The 23015-nt window shown below is 39.3% G+C and overlaps 1 protein-coding gene across 6 annotated transcripts in view; it reads left to right on the top strand.

The window, feature by feature from the left end:
* Positions 1–17008, top strand: part of ST6GAL2 (ST6 beta-galactoside alpha-2,6-sialyltransferase 2) — a 76289-nt gene extending 59281 nt beyond the window's left edge. For 4 of the 6 annotated variants that reach the window (XM_072844360.1, XM_072844361.1, XM_072844359.1 and 1 more), the window contains exon 6: positions 11969–17008. In XM_072844360.1, coding sequence (XP_072700461.1) covers positions 11969–12240 — 272 coding nt within the window. In that variant the 3' untranslated portion in view covers positions 12241–17008. The other 2 variants (XM_072844363.1, XM_072844364.1) reach the window with 2 other exon arrangements.
* The last annotated feature ends 6007 nt before the right edge of the window (positions 17009–23015 follow it).

Consider the following 23015-nt stretch of genomic DNA (forward strand, 5'->3'; position numbering starts at 1 on the left):
AGGAGAGACTACTGTGTTGAAGTAGAGAAGAGTCTAGAAGCAACTTCTGTCCACTGCACCATTCTGAATGTTCCCTAGAGTAGGCTTCAGAGTATTTCTGCATCAGCTTTCTTTGTCCTGGATCACAATACCCGAGTATGCATTGTACTATTTCCTGGGTTCTTTCTTATGGGCAAGACGTCCTAGTAAGATCAGATCTGAGCACAAAGATTTGATTTGCACCTAAATAAATTCTTCTTGTTTTATCTACAAATAACAGGAGTTGCCTTCTCTGATTATAAAGAAAGAACAGTAAGTTGGGATCTGAGGAACATGTTGACCCAGCATTGAAGAAAACAAACTCTGAGAGCTTCTTCACTGAAACTCATTTTATTACTGAAAACACATTCCAGAAGTTTCTTTTTTATTTGTTTTTTTAAAAGATTTATTTATTTGAGAGAGAGTGTGTGTGTGTGCAGGTGGAAGGAGGGAGAGGGAGAGGGGGAGAGAGAAATCTGCTGAGTGCAGAGCCAGATGTGGAGCTCAATCTCAGGACCCTGAGATCATGACTTGAGCTGAAACAAGAGGCACTCAACCACCTAGGAGCCCCCAGAAGTGTCTAATTCACATATGTAAAGGACTTACCAGAGCTATTAATTTAGTATGCTTTTTTATAATAAAACTAGAGAACATAATGAACAATTTTTCTAATATTGACACAATGTAAATACGTTTTAACATCAAGTGAATTAAACTATACTTTCATTACAAGCTTTATTTAATATTAATAAGATACTTATTGAAGATTTAATATCTATGATGTATACTCAAGCTAGTACTCTCATATTTCTAACCGAATATTTTTAAACTATGTTTTCTTCTTTTTTTTATAACGTCAAGCCTGTATTACTATCAAACTACTCTACCAAACAAAATATTTTGAAGAATCACTGTTAAAATGATGAATATTCACTGCAATTAAACATAAAAACTGACTCAAAGTTTGACATCAATTAGTGATAATTATCTTTCAAAATATCTTAAAATAACTGTATAAATATATTCTGACTTTTGTTAACAAAGTCATTATGGGAAAATTAGTGAAAACTTGACTAACTTTGTAAGAAATGTCATTATTAACATATAGAAGTTTAAGGAGATTTAGGGATTATTTATCCCAACATAGATATTGGTCCAAAGTTTTCACCAAACCTTAAGGAAGAGACTGTCTTGCTTTATATGATTTTTCTTTGTAACGTTTTTGAAGTCTCCTTTGTAGGCCTTATGCAAAGGGGAAAATAACATTATAACTAAACATTTAAACCTCTTTTTAAAGCACCAAATAATCCCACCACCACCCCCAGAATTGCCATCTGATTGTATTTTAGTCTATATTCTTCCAAATCTCGACCACATCTTGAGTTCTGTTTTTTTAACATTGTTGTAAAGAAGGGCACCTGCGTTGGTTGAGTCTGACTCTTGATTTCAGCTCAGGTCATGATCTCAGGGTGTGGGATCAAGCCCCCCATCGGGCTCCACACTCAACAGGTAGTCTGCTTGAGATTCTCACTGCCCCTCTCCTTCTGCCCCTCCCTCCACCTGTGCTCTTTCTCTCTCTCAAGTAAGTAAATAAATCTTTAAAACTAAGACCATTGTTGTAATGAATGAGCTTCCCTCAGCATGTGGCACTGCACAACAGGTGCACAATAAATGTTTGCTGAATGAATGAGATGAACAGACAAATGGGGAATTGTGATTTATGTCACCTTATAGACTCTCACCTCTGATTCAACTGGTCTCACATTTAGAAAGATGCCCACCTCTTCCCATATCACTATATGTGTGTGCTGTGGTTAAGACCCTGGGCTCTATGGAGACCAAAATCAAACCTTGGTTCTACCAGTCAACGAAATATGTGATCTTGAACAAATTACTCTAAACCTCCGAACCTCACTTCTTTCAACTAGAAAATGAAGATACTAGTAGTGCCTTTGTGTTTGTATTACCATGTGCTTAGCACAATAGCTGACGTTTACTGTTCACTATTACTGTAATGTTCCTCATCTAAAACTTTATGCTTGGTCAAATACAACCATATTCGTGAATATAAAAACGCTGTTCTTTCATTAAGATACATAATCAACAAAATAGACTTGTTCTCTTTGATATTACAGAGACCATATCAGCACATCAAACAATTATATTGATGAGTCCTCACTATATCTATGTACGAACAATACTATAGTTTATTCTGTATGTGAGCACATAGACTTTTCTTTCCTTTAAACCATGTCCTTAAAATAAATTCCCAGGAATATTAGTGCTGAGCAAAGGGTATGTATGGCATTTTGATGCCTGTTGGTTAAGTGTTGACACACTGATTTTTCTTTGAATTTCTAATCAGAGCCATATTTGCCCTTACAGTTCACAGAAAGAGGAACACTAGTAGATACCCTGGAAATGTGCTACGTGTACCGTGCTCTTCTCTAGAGAAGCAGCAAAGGGATTCTTACACCTGGTGGATGCACATGGATTTTGTAAATTAAAAGGAAGTCACATGGATCAAGGTAATTTTGATGATCCATTAGGACTGTTTCCCTGGAACAACTTTGTCATCTTATTAGGTTCCTCACCCTCAGCCCACTGGGGAGCTATTCATGCACAGAGGAGTAGCATTTCTTTCTTTCCTCCCTAGTTGGATACTAGAGATTTATCTTGTTATTTGGTACTTTGAAGTCATTTTGACTGTACCTTAGCCTGGCTGAAGATAAGGAATAATTTACTTGGAATCCCACAGCTTCCATTTTGTTCTCATAAAGATGTATTTTTATAGGAGGTCAGTGAACTCACCTAGGATCATAGAGCATGGCTGGATTGGTTTGTCACCTACAGACAGTGGGGCATCCAGCCAAGCCAGGAGGCACCAGCTTCACCATCCCTAGCTCACTGCCCAAGGACCAGCAGGCAGGCAGGCCTGGGAGTACAGGTCCCAACCAGCAGCACAGAGAGGAGATTCTCTACTTAAATCTACAGTTGACCAATTGACAATATTTTTATTGTAGAAACCACCAACACATCCTGCCACTTTTTAAAAGGCAGACGCTACTGATTATATTATGATTAATATTTCTGGAATTCATAAATGCAGGCACTATAATTTCAGGCTATTTGAATATGCACAAAAATAATAGACTTAAAGGCAAGTCATAACTTTCTTATCCATTTTGTATTTCTTTTGGGGGTTCTAATTTCCCAATATATCACCCAAACTCAGTTGTTTAACGCAAAATAATAAGCCATTTAACATTCATCTTTAGGATTGTGTAAAGTGTGTCACAGTTACATTGATTAGGAACAGCTTTTTGCATTTCCTTGTGAATAATGAATCCTGAATGTGTGTTATCATCAAATAATACAATATTAATCAGTGAAAAATTGACCATTGAGTATTGCCTTTGCATTATATGATTTTATCTAATAAGGTAGATGCTTCTTAAATTATTATTATATTACATCAAGTTCAAATCTCCAAACCACTTTTTAATTACAAATATTTTCTGGAATTGTCCTTTGAAATGGAATTGTCCTTTTGCTTTTAAATAATCCTGCGAATAGTTCTCATGCTTTCCTATTTCATGATGAATTTAGGAGAAACCTGACAGAGCTGCTAGATTTCCATTAGACTGGCATATTCCAGACACTTGGGTTTTGTTTCACTCTGACCACTCCTTCAGAAATGTGTTTTGTTTTTTTTTTTAATTTTTTATTTATTTATGATAGTCACACAGAGAGAGAGAGAGAGAGAAAGGCAGAGACACAGGCAGAGGGAGAAGCAGGCTCCATGCACCGGGAGCCCGATGTGGGATTCGATCCCGGGTCTCCAGGATCGTGCCCTGGGCCAAAGGCAGGTGCCAAACTGCTGCGCCACCCAGGGATCCCCCAGAAATGTGTTTTGTATGTTGTATTGGTCATTCTCAGAAATTCCTAATTTACCTTTCCTATGACTTATGTTCACATGTTAACTGGAAGTGATTGATGTAAGCCAGTATTTTGTCTGTCACTTGCATTATGTTGTTTATATCCACAGCTTCTTGTGCTTTGTATTGAAAGAATATATTCATTAAAGAGAAAATTCTATCAATCTGAATATTTTGGATGTTACTTTAAATATTTTGCCAGGTGACAGCAAGATAATTTTAATCACAATTAAAATCAAGACTATAAATGATTACACTATACTAGGTCTGAAAACACATTAAATACAAAGCTAGGTATGCAAAGTACAGTTTTATAGAGGAAACCTCATTCATTCAGAATTTGTGATACTCTGCACATGGTTTGCAGCTTGCTTTTTATCCTGATTTTAGAGTAAATAAATAAGTGTATATACTTCTAGTATGCTGAGTCATATAATATGACATTTTATTAAGACTGGTTGAAATGCTTTTTAATTGGTTTGATAATTACATTGCATTAATAATTAAAGATATGCAATTTGGCAAATGAATGCTTCTTGAGTCATAATTGTCTGGAAAAATGTGCACCTTTTCTTTTTCTTTCAAAGAATCCCTAGTATGGACTCACTTGTAAAAACTGGCCAAAGAAACTGAATGTTAATTGAATCATATTTAAAGATTTAAAGTCTTTAAATTAAAAGCTAGCCACATGCCCATTTGATTGGGTTACAAAAATACACTAAAAAATGTCTAAATACTGATCTGCCTATCTGAAAGTCTGGCTTCATGTGAAAAGCAAGAATATTTTTTATTGAGGTTTAACTGATGTGCAACATTACATTAGTTTCAGCCATATAGTATGGTTATTTGATATTTACATATATTGCAAAAGGATCACCACAGTAAGTTTGGTTAACATCTGTGACCACACTTGGTTTGCAGAATTTTCTTTCCTGTGATTGAGAACTTTTAAGATCTATTCTCTTAGCAACTTTCCAATATGTAATTCAGCATTTTTAACTATAGTCTCAATGCTGCATGTTATATCCTGTGACATATTTACTGTATAACTGGAAGTTTGTACCTTTTGACCCCCTTCGCCTGTTTTTCCCATGACCCCCACTTTGGCAGCCACTAATCTGTTCTCTGTATCTATGTTTTTTGTTTCTTGGTTTTTTTTCCTTTTTTTTTATTCCACATATAAATGAGATCACATGGCATTTGTCTTTCTCTGTCTAACTTATTTCACTTAGCATAAGACCTTCTAGATCTACCTTATCACTTAGCAGTGACTTCAAGGACACTTAGGCTGTTTCCATATCTTGGCTATTGTAAATAATGCTGCAGTGAACATAGGGATGCAGATATCTTTCCAGGTGGTTTCATTTTCTTTGGGTAAATACTGAAAAGTGGAATTGCTGGATCATAAGGTAATTCTATTTTTAATTTTTTTGAGGAATAGCCATACTGTTTTCCATAGTGGCTGCACCAATTTACAATACCATTGGCACTGCACAAGGGTTTCTTTTTCTCCACACCCTTGCCAACACTTTTATTTCTTATCTCTTTGATGATAGCCATCCTAACAGGTGTGAGGTGCATTTGAGTTGCATTTACCTGATGAGTGATGTTGACCATCTTTTCATTTACCTCTTGGTCATCTGTATGTTTTCTTTAGACAAATGTCTATTCAGTCTTCTGCCAATTTTTTAATTGGATTGTTTGTTCTATTTCTGTGGGGGAAAATGCCATTGGGACTTTGATAGGGACTGCATTGACTCTGTAGGTTGCTTTGGGTACTGTGGCATTTTTAAAATATTAATTCTTTCAGTCCAGGAGCATGGAATATCTTTATATTTATTTGTGTCTTCTTCAGCTTCTTTCATCAGTATCTTACAGTTTTCAGTGTGCAGATCTTTCACATCCTTAATTAAATTTATTTTTAGGTATTGTTTATAATGCAGTTGTAAATAGGATTGTTATCTTAGTTTTTCTTTCTGATAGTTTGTTATTAGTGTAGAGATTTTTATGTATTGATTTTGTATTCCACAGCTTTAGTTAATTCATTTTTTAATTCTAACAGTTTTTGGTCTGGTCTTTATAGTTTTGTATATCTAATATCATGTCATCTGCAAATAGTGACAGTTTTACTTCTTCCTTTCCAATCTGAATGACTTTTATTTCTTTTTCTTGCCTAATTATTCTGGCAAGGATTTCAATACTATGTTGGATAAAAGTGACAAAAGTGGACCCTCTTGTCTTGTTCCTGATCTCGCAGGGAAAACTTTTAGCTTTTCATCATTGTATATAATGTAGCTGTGGGCTACATTTATTAGGTTGAGGTACATTCCCTCTATGCCTATTTTGTTGAGAACTTTTATCATAAATGGATGTTGAAGTTAGTCGTGCTTTTCTACATCTACTGTAATTTTTATCCTTAATTTTTTTTAAGATTTTATTTATTTAATCATGAGAGACACACAGAGAGAGGCAGAGCACAGGCAGAGGGAAAAGCAGGCTCCATGCTGGGAGCCTTTCTTGGGACTCGATTCCAGGTCTCTAGGATCACGCCCTGGATGGCGCTAAACTGCTGAGCCACCCGGACTGCCCTATCCTTAATTTTGTTAAAGTGATCTATCACATCAATTGATTTATCAATGCTGAATCATCCTTACATCCCAGGACAAATCCTACTTGATTGTGGTATGTGATCCTTTTAATATATTGTTGGATTTGGTTTGCTGATATTTTGTTGAGCATGTTTGCACATATGTTTATCAGGGATATTGGCCTATAATTTCTTTTATTTTGGTGTCCTTGTCTGGTTTGAGTATCAGGGTAATGCTAGCTTCGCAAAATGAATTTGGAAGTGTTCCCATTTCCTCTGTGTTTTGGAAGAGTTTGAGAAGGATTGGTATTAATTCCTCTTTGAATGCTGGGTGAAAGCGGTAAAATTTTATTAGTGATGAAAGCAGTTACTTTGTGGTAGTCCATAAACAAAATTACGTAACATAAAGGTTTAAGTAATTTTTTCTTTTAAGAAATTCTTTACCGAAAAAAAAGTAAGAAATTCTTTACCAAATAGAATTAAATTATTTGTACTTTTTTTTTTTATTTTAGGTAATCCTGAGCAGTCCTAAGAGAGGAAATGAAAAAAAGAATAAAAACATTTTTAGCATAACCAGATGTGAATTCCCCATATTGGTCTGGCATGGAGAATTAATTATGAAGTAACATGATACTTTGAATTTATCCATATATGGTATCTTTGCAGAAAAGATTTAACCTGGCAGGCCTGACTGCTGATCTTTAGGAAGGCATGCTTACAAAGTTGGCCTTTCGCTGGCATCTGGGATATTTGATTTGGGAATGTTTCCAACCCTATAACTGATAAGAGTAGTTCACCATGCCTAGACTGTTTATGTAAGTAGTATGGTTTATGTTGCACACCTGCTTTCATTCTGGAAGCCTGGAATTTTGGTATGTGCCAGGCAGAGACTGCCAACATGACCAGTTCCCAGTAAAAACTTGAGTACTGAGTCTCTCCAAAGCTTCCCTGATTGGCAGCATTTTACATGTGTCGCTAGGGGTATCAAGCAAATCCTGTGTGACTCATTTGGGAGTAGAAACTTGGCCTTAGTTTCCTCTGGACTTTTGCTGATTTTGCCTTGTATCCTTTTGCTTTAATAAATCATAGCTGAGTATCACTAAATACTGGGTCCTGTAGGTCCTCCTAGTGAATCAGCAAACCTGGGGATGAGTTGGGTACTCTTAACATGGTACTCTAATTGGTGGTAATTCACAGGACATCTGGGAACCATGTGTTGTTGGTATTTACATCATTTGTGGATAATAGGCTCAGCATCACAACATTTACAAAAGCAATTCTGGTGGTAGTACTCAAACATTTTTTTCTTGGTGCGTTATGTAAAACACTTTCTTCAAGTGGTCCACAAAATTGTAGGTTATGGGCTCACTACCTGTTTTTAAATTTAAAGGTTAGTTCTTTAATTTACTTTCTTTCTTTTCTTAGACTTTCTCTTAATCCCCAATGATTAGCACTGTGCCCAGTTTAATAAATGTTGAATTTAATTGAAGAGGCCTCCAGCAGAACATGAAGGCTTTGATCTTTGCCAGCCCCATCCCTACTCTGCCTCCCTGCAGTGCCTACACCCACACCCCCATTCCCTAACAAACACTCTGTGAACTGTGCCAGGGTCATTATAGAACTCCAAATATTGATGTTTACCTAGTTTCTTTTTGCAAAACAAGAAGAAATTTCGTCTTTAGGATTTTGTGTGTGGCTTAGTACTGTTAACTCTAAGGGTAACTGATGTGTAGATTTGACCACATTTAGTAATAGTGATTTTCAGCATTTATTATATGACAGAGTCTGATTCAAAACCATGTGTAATAACGACTTTAATAAATTGAAAAGCAGCGTGTGCATATGCCAAATGAATTGACCATGCTGTCTGAAAAAAGTTCAAAATGAGAAGAGTATTCTCCAGCTTTGGTACCGTAAATCTTGTCCACCTTTTACATGTACCCAACAAATGGTAAATTAATTTTTCCCTTCCCTTTGAAGGTATTGCCCTACCAATTATGATATCAGCACGACAGCTGGCTGCCACTTAAACACTTAGAGCAGATTCTGCTATTATGTAAGTTTTAGGATGCTCTAGGCCCATGGTTACAGAAGCCACAAGTTCACATGAGTACAGATGGGAAGGAAAACAGCTGTTATAAGTCTGTATCATATAGGGAAAGATCAGGAGGGATTGTGCAGATAACTCAAGGCAAGAACCCACACTCTTAATTTCTTTTGGCTTCCATTTTGGACTCTCATGAACTCAACATCAAGTTTCTGCCTTTCTGAAGCTCTAGAAGTTATTGTAAAATACAAGGTATTTATATATGAGAATGCTAAAATGTACCTATTTACTCACAGTGAAACTCTAACTTCTTGCCTAGTCTCCTGACAAAATCTGTATTGTGTATATAGCAAATGCATTATTTAAAATGTAAGAGTGAAAATTTTATCTGGGAAACTTTCTAGAAAAAAAAAGTCAGATTCAAACATCTTAGTAGATGCTTTTTTTCTTTTCTTCTTCTCCTTCTTCTTCTTCTTTTTCTTCTCTTTTTAGAGAGAGAGTGCAAGAAGAGAGGGCGAGAGGGACAGATGGAGAGGGAGAAAGAGAATCTTAAGTGGGTATATGGAGTCCGATGTGAGGTTCCATCTCACCGTCCTGAGATCATGACGTGGGCCCAAATTAAGAGTTGAATGCTTAACCAACTGAGCCATCCAGGTGCCCTTTGTCCGTGCTTTTTGGGACCAAGACAATAGTAAAGACTAGAGAGACTACCTACAGATCTTCTCACTTAGGTGTGGATTGCAGTTCCGCTCTAGATTTAATCTAATGTGGAATGTCAGGCTACTTAGGAGGCAGCAGAGGAATTCCTTACAGTCTACTTTTTCAAAGAATATGTGTGTTAATACCATCATGGTCCCCAAAGAATGGTCCTCAAAGCATGGGAAGTGAACCAGCATTGGTCCGGAAACATTAGTCATTGTTCTACAAGCAGATCATTATAGAAATTGAAACTATTTACAGACTTGTGTAGTAACTTAACATAGCATGGCATCCAAATATGTGTTCATTTTTCTAGCAAATCATTGGGTTATATTTTATGGAAGTAATGGTCTGTGATTCATTGAACTTTTTCTTTTTTCCATGGCCCTTCCCCACAAATAGCTTAGGAATGTTTGTTAAAAATGCAGTTTCCTGGACCCCAACATAAACCAGTGGAACCCAAATCTCTGGAACTGGGTACAAGTCCCAAGAATGGACATTTAGCAAGCTGCCCGGTCATTCTTTTTCATGCCAGAGTTTGAGAACTGCTTTAGGAAGAGAGCCATGTTATTGGCTCTCCAATAATACATTTCTCAAGTAAGAGATTAACTTTTGAAAGCCAGCCACCCCAAGGACCTTAGTTGCAAAGGTGATAACTTGTACCCATTTGACTTCAGCCCTCATGGGGGAGGTTGTGTCATTGGCTCACAACACACTCCAGCTAAAAGAGACCTGTGGTTTCTAGGTATAGTTCCATTGCTAGGTTTTGAGATGCCTTTGTGCAGGACACCCTTGAAGCCTCTGCACTGCCATCTGCGGGAAACTTGTTGTATTAATTGTATTAATGGAAGGTGTCTAGGTGTGTGAATGATGGCTAGGATCCTTTGATGTGGTTCCTTTCTGCACAGCTGGCATAGCCATGCGCCATGCCCAGGGGAGGGAGAGCAGCTAGCTCCGTGATGTGGTACAAGAACTTGTTCTAGAGCTCCTGATTAGAAAACACTGGAGCCATCCTCAGCTCCATAGACACAGGCCTTGTGCCCCTCATCGAGAAAAAACATACACATCAGAGGGGCTCTTGTTTGCTGCAAGTATAAAGTAACCAGGATCAAAGGGAGAATTTGATGCTCCCTGGGCACATGGCTTTCTCATTCACCATGTCAATCAATAGGTGATTTTATCAGGAGGAGGGAAAAAGTATTTCTAGAGCAGTCAATGCTCATCAGAAGAGAAAGACTTCTTTATCGCCTGTGCTACATGTTCAGGTGATGATACCCACTCACCTTGGTGACTTTGGGAGGGAGATGCTGGTCCTTGGCTCCCCCTGAATCACCATCCCCTTCAGGCATCCCAAGGAAGGGGCCGCAACCTGGCAGTAGGTCAGCTGATAAGGAGGAAGAAATGGGTTGTGGGAGGAAAAAGAAAGGAACAGACCAGTAACTTGTTCTGACAGAGCTGTGGAGGACATTTTTGCTTCTTAGAATTTGAACTGAAATACCTCCTTCTCTCTGTTAGGAGTATGTTTTATTCTCAGCCGTAGTACTGTGTCATGGCTCCTGAGTGACACCTTTAAAGGTTTCTATACAGAATGCCATTGTCACCTGTGGACCAGCACCCCTTCTTCTGCTTCTGTTCTTCCCGTTGTCTGCTAGGAAGCTCCTCTGGACTCCGGGCAAATTGAGGCCCCTTCTCTCTTCTGTCCCAGTGGCCCTTATGCATAACTTTCTCTGGTTGTGAGAATTTTCATGATTGATTAATTAGAAACACGATTGTCCTCTGCAGACAGATACTGCCATTTAACAGGAACTAATTGTTGTGACTATGTTTTTTATAAGAAAGATAGCTCTTTTGTGAAAGGGATGAGCATATATGTTTTTTTAAAGTTTAAAGGATGTTAACAAAGGTGGTGGTGGTGCTGGGAAAAGAAAACCCATTAGCCCTTCTAAATCAAGAACTAGATTTGCTGGGCCCCCTGCTCAGTAGGGAGTCTGCGTCTCCTTCTACCCCTGCCCTCTGCTTGTGCTCTCTGTCTCTCTCTAAATAAATAAAATCTTTTTTAAAAAAAGCTAGATTAGCTCACTGACGAAGAGGTTTGATAGCTCTCTATTTGAAACATTTTTAAAAAGAGGAAAAATTAAAGCAACTTTAATATTGACAGTTCCAGGGAGATAAATAATTTTGATAATCTGAATCTTAAACTCTGCGTCCCCAATTCCATCTCTTTCCATTCAGACAACTATCCTGTAATCAGTTATAATCAAGCAACTATTTTATAGGCAGTTTTTTCTAACGTGTTTCTTTGGAAACTGCTCTTGCAAATGAGAACAGAAGCTGCCTGCGTGAGGACGGTGACTCATGATACTCTAACTTGGGGGAAGGCAAATCTGTGGCTCACTGGATTGTCTTCTTGTTAAACCGGGCACCCCCGTCTCCTCCTCCCTCGCTGCCCCGCACACAGTGATCAACCAGATGTGTGAAGGTCTAATGGTGTCATGTCTCTGTGGGTGCCCGCACCCCACGGACTGCAGAGAGGCCACTCCTGGAGGTTCTGACCCGGCAAATGTCTAAGTGACAAGAAAGCGGGCGCAGAGCAGGTGCAGCCATTCCCCCCGCCTCGCTCCAAAACATCCTCCCTCCTGCTTGGAGTTGTTGATCGGCTACTTTTCTTTTCCGAGGCAGGCATCCTCATCATGATGTCCATGTGCAGCGAAGTGCACGTGTACGAATACATCCCGTCCATCCGGCAGACGGAGCTGTGCCACTACCACGAGCTGTACTACGACGCGGCCTGCACGCTGGGCGCCTACCACCCGTTGCTCTACGAGAAGCTGCTGGTGCAGCGGCTGAACACGGGCGCCCAGGGGGACCTACACCGCAAGGGGAAGGTGGTCCTGCCGGGGCTCCGGGCCGTGCGCTGCCCCGCGCCCAACCCCGCAGGTGCGCCCTCCTGAACCCGCGCTCCAGAGAGGCCACGTGCAATAAGGTACTACTGTCCTACCCGACGTCCGGGAGAATACTTGAAGATACGTGTTAGGCAGTGTAGTCTGCGCTCTTTAGACTCTAACTTAGTGGTGGCCACGAGAATTGTTCTTTTTCTAAGCCATTGAGTATTTATTACTGTTTTGAATACAGAAATGGAATTTAAAAGGAAAAAAAAAAGCTCAAGAAAGATGCAAAAAAAAAAAAAAAAAAAGAAGAAGAAGAAGAAGAAGGAAGGAAGAAGCAAACGTATGACCAATGGGTACTATACCTCCAGAAACGTAAACCTTTGCTTTACTTACGCCGTAGACACCCCTTATCTGGTTTGGTTTCAGCTACAGGTTTCAGTGATGTACCTGATATTACGAAATGGTTTATACGCCCATGTTGAGGTGCAGGATCACTTAACGTGTCACTTGTACATTCACTCATTATTAAAGATCCGAGCATTTATGACGTGCATCTGAATTATCACTCAGATGTGTTTATTTTAATAGCAAAATCCCCCATATATGTTGAGAGATGTGCATGTTGATACACGGTTGCATTCCCCAGCTCTGCCTCCCATTCCCCACCCAAGCTTTGCTTTTTGTGTATTAGGATAGATTTCTATAACCATAAAGCATCCATCTCAAGCAGTCCAAGAAAAAGCCAACACTGGAATAACACTACAGTGGAGACACTTTGTTTTGCTGCAATATTTTATTACTCTGGCAAGTAAATCCAGAATCAGGGGGCTGCAGGGTGGCCCAGGGCCAGAATGTTCACAGCTCCAGCTTTCCTGCATTGTACCTCCTCAGCTGCCAGTCCTTCCCACAGCCCTCACACTGTTATGCCCGTGGACCCTTGCCCCCACCCCCCCGCTATGGGGGAGGGCTCCTTCTAGTCTAGAAGGAGGGAATACGGAGCCTTCACTCTGTGCTTCTGGGGATGCATGCCTGTCTCTTTCATGGAGATTTCTTTCAGGTCAACATCAGCTGCTGGAAACCCAGCAGTGGTGTACTGGATTTTCCCTAATTCTCCCGGCAGACAGACCTTGAGGAATCCTGTCTGTTTTCACAAATATATTTTATGTTAGCAACATACAAGCCATATAGTTAAATAAAATTGTGTGAAAACGTTGACCTTTAACCACACGGAAAACACTTATATGTTTGAGAGGCAAAGGCAGCTAGAGGGGAGGAAGTAGTCACCCCCATACATTAGCTATATTCAGATCTGTCTTGTCTTGTTTTTAATCTCAACTTTAATGACTGATACATTGAAAAACAATCTTTTTCTATGAATGTAGTGAAACAGAAACATTTTGGAATCCATTAATTAAACACAGTATCTCACTATATAACCAAAACATATCTCAGCAGTACAGGTAAGGCTTTTTTAATTAAAAATGTTCTCCCTTGCAAGTGCATGAATGTCAGGAGAGCTTGGTGAGAAAGGTTTTTCTGTTGCAGGATTGGTTTTTTCCTGAGTGCTCTCAAAACTCCTTTCTTGAGCAAGAATGGTTTAGAGAAACTTACCGCTTCTATTTGGCTAGTCTCACTCTCCAGAAATGGGGTTGGGCAATAGGCATCTCCCCTGTCTTATTATAATAGTGAAGCAGAGGAGTAATTGAGCAGTTTCCTTCATGACAGCATCCACTAAAAGCCCATTTTGTGAGCTTTCTTCCCAGATCTCTGAAAAGAAATCAGTAATCTTATCCTACACATGAGCTTATATGTGAGCTGACATGGTCAAGCCATTTTTCTCTCTGATTTCCTGAAAGAACTTTGTCTTGTCTCCATGTGTAGTGAGTAAGGAGTTCAGTGACTGGAGGCTTGTAACGTAGCTCTGATCATGCTGAGCAGTCCTCCCATGGCCTTTCTTCTCCCTGGACCTTCCAGACTCTGCCTTCAAATGTCCATGACATTTCATAGTCTTCCCAGTGGATTTCCTTCCGACCTCATTACCCAGGACAACTCCCTTTGGTGACATAAGAGCTTGGTTAGAGGAAAATTCATTGGAGGTCCATATAAATATTCAAGTTCAAAAGCCCCAGAAAACACTTTAGAGATTTTTTTTTTTTTTACTTTAGAGATTTTTAAGTAGCATTTTGTTGTAACGTGTATACTTTTAAAAAGTCCTTTCAGTCTCACTGAGGTTACAAGAAAGACTGAAGAGCATAAAGGAAATTTAATTAAAATTTTTTGAATTTATTATGGCCTTAAAGACTCTTGGGAATCAGGGTCTGTTAAGCATTCAGAAAATGTGGTACACATATTAATATAGTGTGGCTGGGCAGTCTTCTCTTTGAGAGAGTTTAAATTCTTTTGCCTTCCAAAAATATCAGGCAGTTATCGTTAACATGATGACTGCATCTAGTATTAGCTAAATTGGTCCTAAGTGGCAGTATTTTGCCAGACAATGATTAAGACCTTCTAAGGCTACATTTATGGAATTGCAGTAAACACACAGCTCTTCCATGGAGTGGATAACAATGAATGCTGTCCTAGTACATTTGTCGCAGGCTCTGTCCCTCACTGAACGCTCCATCCGCTTCTGGAAGGGATACTGATAAAAACCCTAACGTGCAACCTGAAGCCATTAGGTGTCCTTCTTGCACACAGAAGACTAGCAAAGGTCACATTGCTTTACAATTCAAGGTAATTTCACTCCATCGTTTGTTGTAGTGGTGGCTATTATCACAAAGATACCAATGTTGACCAAGAAGGACAACTCATCTTTATGTAGGTTCTCACTGACTAGTTTCCCTGGTCCCTCTACTAGGTATGAGGGTGGGGTTCAGTAGGTGTCCAATGGTCCCCAGGCCCCAGGGAATACCAGTGTTGGCCCTGTGTACCTCACCTTCCCCACTAAGTCCTTACAGAGCTGCTTTTATCAGGAACTTCATGCCTCGGTCACAAGGTGGTCAATTAAAGTTGCATATATGCATCATGCAACATCAAGGACATGTATTAAGCCAAGTGAGGGACTTTTGCACATGTTTCAATTACTGAGTCTTTCCTTTCTGCCTGGATGCAGAGCTCCGGGAGCCCTGCTTCAGTCACGGCACTTCGAGTGTCTCATGCCCTAGGTCTCTGAGCCAGACATTTAATCAATCCTGAACTCACCAGTCATCATCTGTCATTGTAGCCATAGCGTCTGGACAAAACGGTTCTGAAATAATCGTTAGTATTTTCAAAATTGGGAAATGAAAGTAACTGTTTAAAGCCACCATGGGGTTGCTCCATTACGTGTTTATGAGCCAGTTCACTCTAGTGGAACAGATTAATACCTTATGTTGTTGGCTGACCCTTCCGGGCAGGAACACTTACATCCACTGAATTAATTAGGTCCTGTTTGGCTGCATTAAGTGGGATCAGTCTCATGTGAGTAATGGCATGTGATGGAAGCATTTTCTAGGCACAAATGACATGATTACAGCTCTCTCTCCAGCCTTTCTTAGAGATCGACACACAGTGCGTGTTTGAGGTTGGTGGACAAAGTGACCTGGTCCCATTTCTGCTTAGCTATGGGAAGAGACAGAGAGAGGAACATGGGGAATTCTCAAGAAATCCGTGACAGGCCAAACAGTCTCTATGTCTTGTATTATCTGATTTGACTTTCCACTTTCTGATAGGTTTGAGCTCTTGCTCAGTTGTTAATAGCCAATGAAGGCAGCTGCATTTAGAAATTGATCACTTAGGTAAAATGTGCCTGAGTTCAGACTTGGTTTTTCTTTTTTATATTCTGGACATCTCCATTGCAAAAATACTCTGCATGTTCTTGTCACTTGGGCATTATTTACGCAATTGGTAAATGAAAGGTATCTCTCTGTGAATTCAAGGATAAAATGTAAGTTCTGATTCTTGTTTTATTAAATGAATGAAGCCTTTTAGCAAGAAATAATAATCCAGAATACTCCTCCTACAGGCTTGGAATGATAGAATTTAAAGAATTAAAGACATTGCTATAGTTCTTACTTTTGTTATAAAAGTGTGCATGTAGATATAGTTATATAATTGTATATATACATATCTACACACATGGTTGGTTTTATATTGTCTTTTTTCATCAAACTTTATTCCTGAAACCTTTACAATAAATTTTATTTTAATTATGCAAGTGCCAGTTTTTTAATAGAAGAAAACAAATGATATATGTCCTTCTATTTAAAAAAAAAAAATCAGTCTTCCAACACACTGATATTCTAACACACCCTGGACATGTTTTAAAGTATGGCAGGAATATTTAAAAGGCACTATGCAGGTAGAACCACTACCTGAACGTTGTAACCTCATCAGAAGCCTAATGTAACGCTGAACGTTGATGGGAAGGATACTTATTATAGCTCATGGCTTTTACAAGGTTGAGGGGAAAAATGAATATTGGTTCTGTGGAAAACAGTCTTCTTCTTACCTGGTAGGTTTCAAACAAATTAGCCGCACTGTAGTGCTAAAACCTAACATTTATGATACCACACATCCTGTTTTATTCTCGCTAAAATACTTAAGAAATTTCCCCGATGGGAACCAGTGAACTTTTTTAACAGGGAATTTTTTTGTATGATAATTTTTAAACTGAAATGTGTACTCTTCCAATTAATTAAGGCCTGAAGTTTTTCCAGGAGTCACATTTTAAAAGTGTTTGTATGCATTTTAACACCTTTGATATTTTCTATTTTGGTTTTGTATATTTTTATGTATACACAGTGTACAGACTTTTTTCTTGTAAATAAAACATGTTTTCATTTGTCTAGAAGTTTCTCTGTTTTATTTGTTTATTTATTTATTTATTTTAGTTTCTCTGTTTTAATTTGTAAAAGTCGCAGCTACAAATGAGCGAGTGGCAGAAAAGGAGCCATCCCTTAGGAGGACATGGCACAAAGCTGAAAGCTAATTATAAAGTTGTAAACGAGGTAACAACAGCAGGCCCTCCAGCTGTGAGGATGGACACAGCCCAGGCCTCAGACCAGAGGCAGGCTGGGTCTTCTCCACCCAACGGCTAATTGCCAAACACAAAGATCCACTGTGGCAAAAACAAGCAGGAAAGGCATATTTAGGCTAACGTATCACAATGTTGAGTTAGTGGCCTGGCATTTTGGCTAATTTATTGCCTTGGGAGACTCTTCCCCGGCTTTGACAGGGTTTTAGGTCTTAGAAAATATACGTAAATTATTAAAGGGAGGCTTAGGGATGGTGAAATCACCTTAACCTGCTACAATGTCAGATTAGCCTTGGTATCTTCGTGTTCACCGTGTGAAGGGGAAATTGGTTCATTAGACTCCTAGAAAGAAGTTCCCAGATATTTGGGCTTTCTGGCTACAATGCAAGAGGAGTCTTGAAAGGAGGTGCTGGTGATGTCTGATGTGAGTACTGATGTGAGCAGCTGGGGAATTCGGGAGCCCATAAATCACCGCCGACAGTTGTGCTGAATTGGAGAGGGCTCCCACCACCTTTGTGTTACTGTCATTTTTCTTCCCCTACAAAATGACTGCCTGCTTCCAGATAATTAAAACACAGGCCTGGCTCTGAGGGCCCTGATGGGAAGGATGTTCCCCTACATTCAGAGAGCAGTGGGGGATGAGCTGCCTTGCAGCAGAGGTGCCTCCACAGGGGCTGACTGGAGGCCTCTCATGTCTGGCTGCTTCCTAGGGGGAAAACCAGGAATAGTTCAGGTAGCCTGCACCTGCACTGAGATGGAGGAACGAGGGGAAGGGCAGGGCTGGGGGTGAGGGTGAAGAACAAGGTGGGGAAGGGGAAGGGTAATAAAAGTGCCCAGGATCTTTAACACTATTCTCATAGCAAAGGCATCAACTCCCAAACAAACCTACCTCCTGGCTAAAGGCCCAAAGGGTTAGTGGAGCTCTAGGAACTGAAGTGTTATGTTCAAGAAACCCTGGGGAAGAAGCCCCTCCTGCCCTAAACCTCTGCTGGCCCCTCCGGGAGCAGGGGTTGGCAAACTGTGGCCCACAGCTTATAAAGTTCTATTGGCACACATCCATGCTCACTTCTTTACTTCTTGTCCGTGCTGCCACATACCAAGAGTTGCAGCAGAATCCTTATCATCCACTCACCAAGCCTAAAACATTATCTGCCCCTTTACAGAAAAGGTTTGCCCAGCTCCCATTATAATACAGTGGTCCCCAGCACTATCTGTGGTTTTGCTTTCCATGGTTCAGTTACCCAAGGTCAGCCGCCGTCCAGAACTAGACGGTCCTCCTTCTGACCTATCACCAGGAGGTCAATGGTAGTGTATCGCCATGTCACAGTGAGTCACCTCACTTCATCTCATCACATAGGCATTTTATCATCTCACATCATCACAAGAAGGTGTGAGTACTGCACAATAATACATGGAGACCAACCACATTCATATAGCTTTTATTGCAATATATTGTTATAATTGTTCTATTTTCTTATTAATTATTGTTAATCTTTTACCATGCCTAATTTATAAATTAAGTTTTATCATAGGTATAAAAAAATATAGAGAGTTGAGTACTATCTTTGGTTTTAGGCAGCCATTGGGGTCTTGGAATGTATCCCCTGGGGATAAGGGGAAGCCACTGTACAATAAACCAAGAACAACTGTTTAGGCAAGGCTTCTGGTAGATGATTGCATGTAGGCCTCACAAAATCACTTTCTAAGGTAGATATCTTATTAGTCCCAGGAAAGTTCAAACTCAGAGAGGTTACTTCATCAGCCTATAATTGCACAGCCAGGAAATGACAGAGGCTGGCTTGCAATCCTTGTCTGATTTCAAAGCCTATATTTGGAACCACTATGGTAGGCTTTTTAAAGCAGCCTCTAGTATCTAAAGATACTGCTTTAATACTCAAGTATCCCGTACCCTAATACTCCACAGGCTCAGCTTTGGAGGATAATTATATTTTGAATATTTTGAGAAACTGTGCTATGCAAGTTATGGAGATTAACACAGAAGATCCAGGCTTTTCAAGGTTTCTAAATCCCTAGGACACAAAATGCATCTGAACTCCATGTGTCCGTCAAGTACAACTTTTATCATACTGGAGAAACAAACAGTACTTAACTTGAAAAATGAGATGTCAGCTGAGAAGCTGATCACAAAAGTAAAAGAAAAAAGAATAATCGCTGACTTTGAAAAATACATTCCTGTCATTGCTCACTTCCTGATCCTCACAGGGGGGCAGATAAAAGAGGATTAGAACAATAGCATACCCCTTGGCTATTTTACAAAGGATGCTTGTCTGAAGCCATTGGGGAGGGTACTTTTGAACTGCTCTTCTTCTCATTCATGAAGCCTGTTTGAGTGAGTCCTGGCACAAGGCATCTAGAAGACACGCAGACACCTTGGCAGCCATATTGCACAGCAGTAAATGAAGAACCAGAAGCCATGGTACCCACCCTGGCTGCCTCACCACAGGGGCTCTGAGAGGCCCACTCAGCTGACCTAGGAATCTAGAGCAAACGGTGGTGTTCCGAACAGCTCCCATCCAACCTACATGGCAGGTGTGTATAAGAAACGTAACTTTATTTTTTCCATCTCTAAACTTAATTTCTGTCTTGAATCACCTTCCCAGCCCAAGGTAAAAACTACCATTTTTCATGTCATCTAAGACATCATTAAGTATAAGATGAACCACTGCAGAGAAGAATGCTGTGATTAAATTAGTGAAAACTCAAATGTTTGATGCCAAACACAGTAGCCACAAGCCACATAAGGATATTGAATGCTGAAATGGGGCTTATCAGTCTTGAGATGTGAAGTGTAAAGTACATGCCGAATTTCTTTTTTTTTTTAATAGCTATTTTCATTTATTTATTTATGATAGTCACACAGAGAGAGAGAGAGAGAGAGGCAGAGACACGAGCAGAAGGAGAAGCAGGCTCCATGCACCGGGAGCCCGACATGGGATTCGATCCTGGGTCTCCAGGATCATGCCCTGGGCCAAAGGCAGGCGCTAAACCGCTGCGCCCCCCAGGGATCCCCATGCCGAATTTCTAAGACTTACTGTGAAAAGATGAATGCAAAATATCTCAATCATTGTGTTATATTGATGAAATTGAAACGATATTTTAGACATTTGGGTTAAAGAAAAATACGTGAAATTTAATTTTACTTGTCCTTTTTACATATTTAATGTGCTTATTAGAAGATCTTCGTATCTATGCTCACATTGTATCTCTGCTAAACAATAATTACTTTGAACTTCTATACTGGTTGAAAAGGCTTTTAGGTTTATTTAGACATATTTTTATTTCATTATCATGCTTGTATATACAGAAAAACAAAATATATGCAAAATTATTTAAGGCTATTTTTTTTAAGATTGTATTTATTTATTCATGAGAGACACAGAGAGAGGCAGAGACATAGACAGAGGGAAAAGCAGGCTCCCCGCAGGGAGCCCGATGTGGGACTCCATCCCAGAACCCTGGGATCATGACCTGAGCCAAAGGCAGGCGTTCAACCGCTGAGCCACCCAAGGGTCTCTATTTAAGGTATTCTTAAAACATTCATATTCACAGGCTCTATCTCCTAAATCACTTTTTTGGATAAGAGTCATTAATTCTATGACTCATAGTTTTCCTCTGCACCCATCAGAAGCAATGAGGATGCACGACTTTTTAAAGGGTGCTCTACTATCATCTTTAGAATTTTCTTCTGAGCTACTGATGCATTCTGCAATCTTAATGTCCACAAGGAGACAAGAACAAATTCTTAGGACTGCAGACTGGCAAATAGTGATTGGAAACTGCATTTCAACTTCTGAGATGTTAAAATATGAGGGGAAAAAATATTATTATTATGAAAAATTATATTTCTAATCTAGCTTGGATTTAATCCTAGTCTTTCCCCTCAAGGTTGTGTTTAAATTCTGGACTGCAGAAAAACACTTCTCATATGGCAGAGTAAGGCCTTCCAGAAATCCACTCCTTCCATAAAAGCAGCAAGAACCCTGGAAGAAATCATGGAAATCAAATTTTTCAGACATTAGGACAGTAACTGAGAGCATACAACAATCTAAGGAGTGTTTATTCTAGAAAAATGTCTAAATCTCAATAAGAACAGTGAGCTTTGTGGCATTTTTAACTTGCCCTATTCTCTTCCCTTCCTTTCCAGGTCCATGAGAGTCTTGAACAACAGCCTCACAGCTGTGATAGCTGTGAAAAACAGAATATTAGCAGCCACTGGAGGGTCAGAATAGCTTTTGAGCTTTCCAGAAGCCCCCACAGAATCATCATTATTTGACCTTTCTTGCAACTCACAGCAAAACACCTTTCTTAGAGATTGTAGTTCTTTTACTTTGAGGCTCAGAGCTGTCTGTCTGGGGCTAATAGCCTGATTACTAACATGTTTGTTGAAAACAACCACCAGCAATTCTTTAACATGGCAGCTGAGACAGTGATACCAGTTGAGGCTAACAAGTTGACCAAAACCTGATAATAAAAAACTGAGAATGAGACGTCTGTAGCAGGCTTTGGAAAAGCTCCATCATCTTCCTGTGAATCTGGAAGGCTATCCACATATGCAGGGATATGTGTATGCCCAGAAAAAAAACAAGATTCAAGTGTTGAAGACATGCTTCAATACACACATAGACCCCTTGGCAAAGGCTAGGTGACTTACGGGTTCAAGGCATTGAAGAAAATCAATGTCCAATCACTAGCTGAACACTAAAGCTGAGCAAGGACCTCAATCCTGCATGCAACAAAGAATATAGAATTTACATAATTAGTCCAGGGAAGTCAGTAAACACACAAATAGCAAAAGTAAATAACCATAGAGAAGGGAGGAAAATCTGATGTCCAGAATTGCCATGTTATATAATTTAAAATGTCCAGCTTTTAGCAAGAGATTATGAGACATAAGTCAAACAAGAAAGTACAACCCAAAGACAGAAAAAAAATCTATGAGGAAGAAAGATGTTAGATTTACTAGACAAAGAGTTTAAATCATCTATTATAAATATGTTCAAAGAACTAAAGATAACTATGTCTAAATAATTTTTTTAAAGTGCAAGAACAACCATTCACAAAGCAGAGAATATCAATAAAGTTATAGATATTATAAAAATAATGAAATAGAAATTTTAGAGTTGAAAAGTATGATCTTGGAAATTAAAATTTTGCTAAAGGGGCCTAAAAGCAGATTTTAACAAGCAGAAAAAATCATTAATGAATTTGAAGGTGCATAAACTGCACTTCACCAAAGTAAAAACCTTTGTGTTTCAAAGGGCACCGTCAAGAAAGTGAAAAGACAAGCCATAAAATGGGAGAAAATATTTGCAAATCATATATCTGATAAAGGTCTAGTTCTGGAATATATAAAGAACTTTTACAACTACACAATAAAAAAGTATAGAAGTACAATTAAATGGGAAGAGGATTTGAAGAGATATTTCTATAGAGAAGACATGAAGCTCATGAAAAAAACACTCAACATCAAGTTATTAGGGAAATGTAAACCAAAAGCACGATACCACTTCACACACAAGAATATTGATAATAAAAATCCAGATGTTACCAGTATTGATGAGAATGTGGAGAAATAGGAACATTGATAAGTTGCTTGTGGGGGATGTAAAATGGTGTGTCTGCTTAGGAAAACAGTTTGGCAGTTCCTCAAAAAACTAGAGATACAGTAACCAAATGTTTCAGCCATCCCATCCTAATCTCTGGAACCTGTGAATATGTTATGTTACATGGCAAAGGGTATTGTGGTGCCTGGCTGGCTTAGTCAGGAGACATTGCAACTCTTGATCTTGGTGTTGTGAGTTCC

Source organism: Canis lupus, chromosome 11, assembly GCF_048164855.1.
Source record: "Canis lupus baileyi chromosome 11, mCanLup2.hap1, whole genome shotgun sequence".
NCBI lineage: Eukaryota > Metazoa > Chordata > Mammalia > Carnivora > Canidae > Canis > Canis lupus.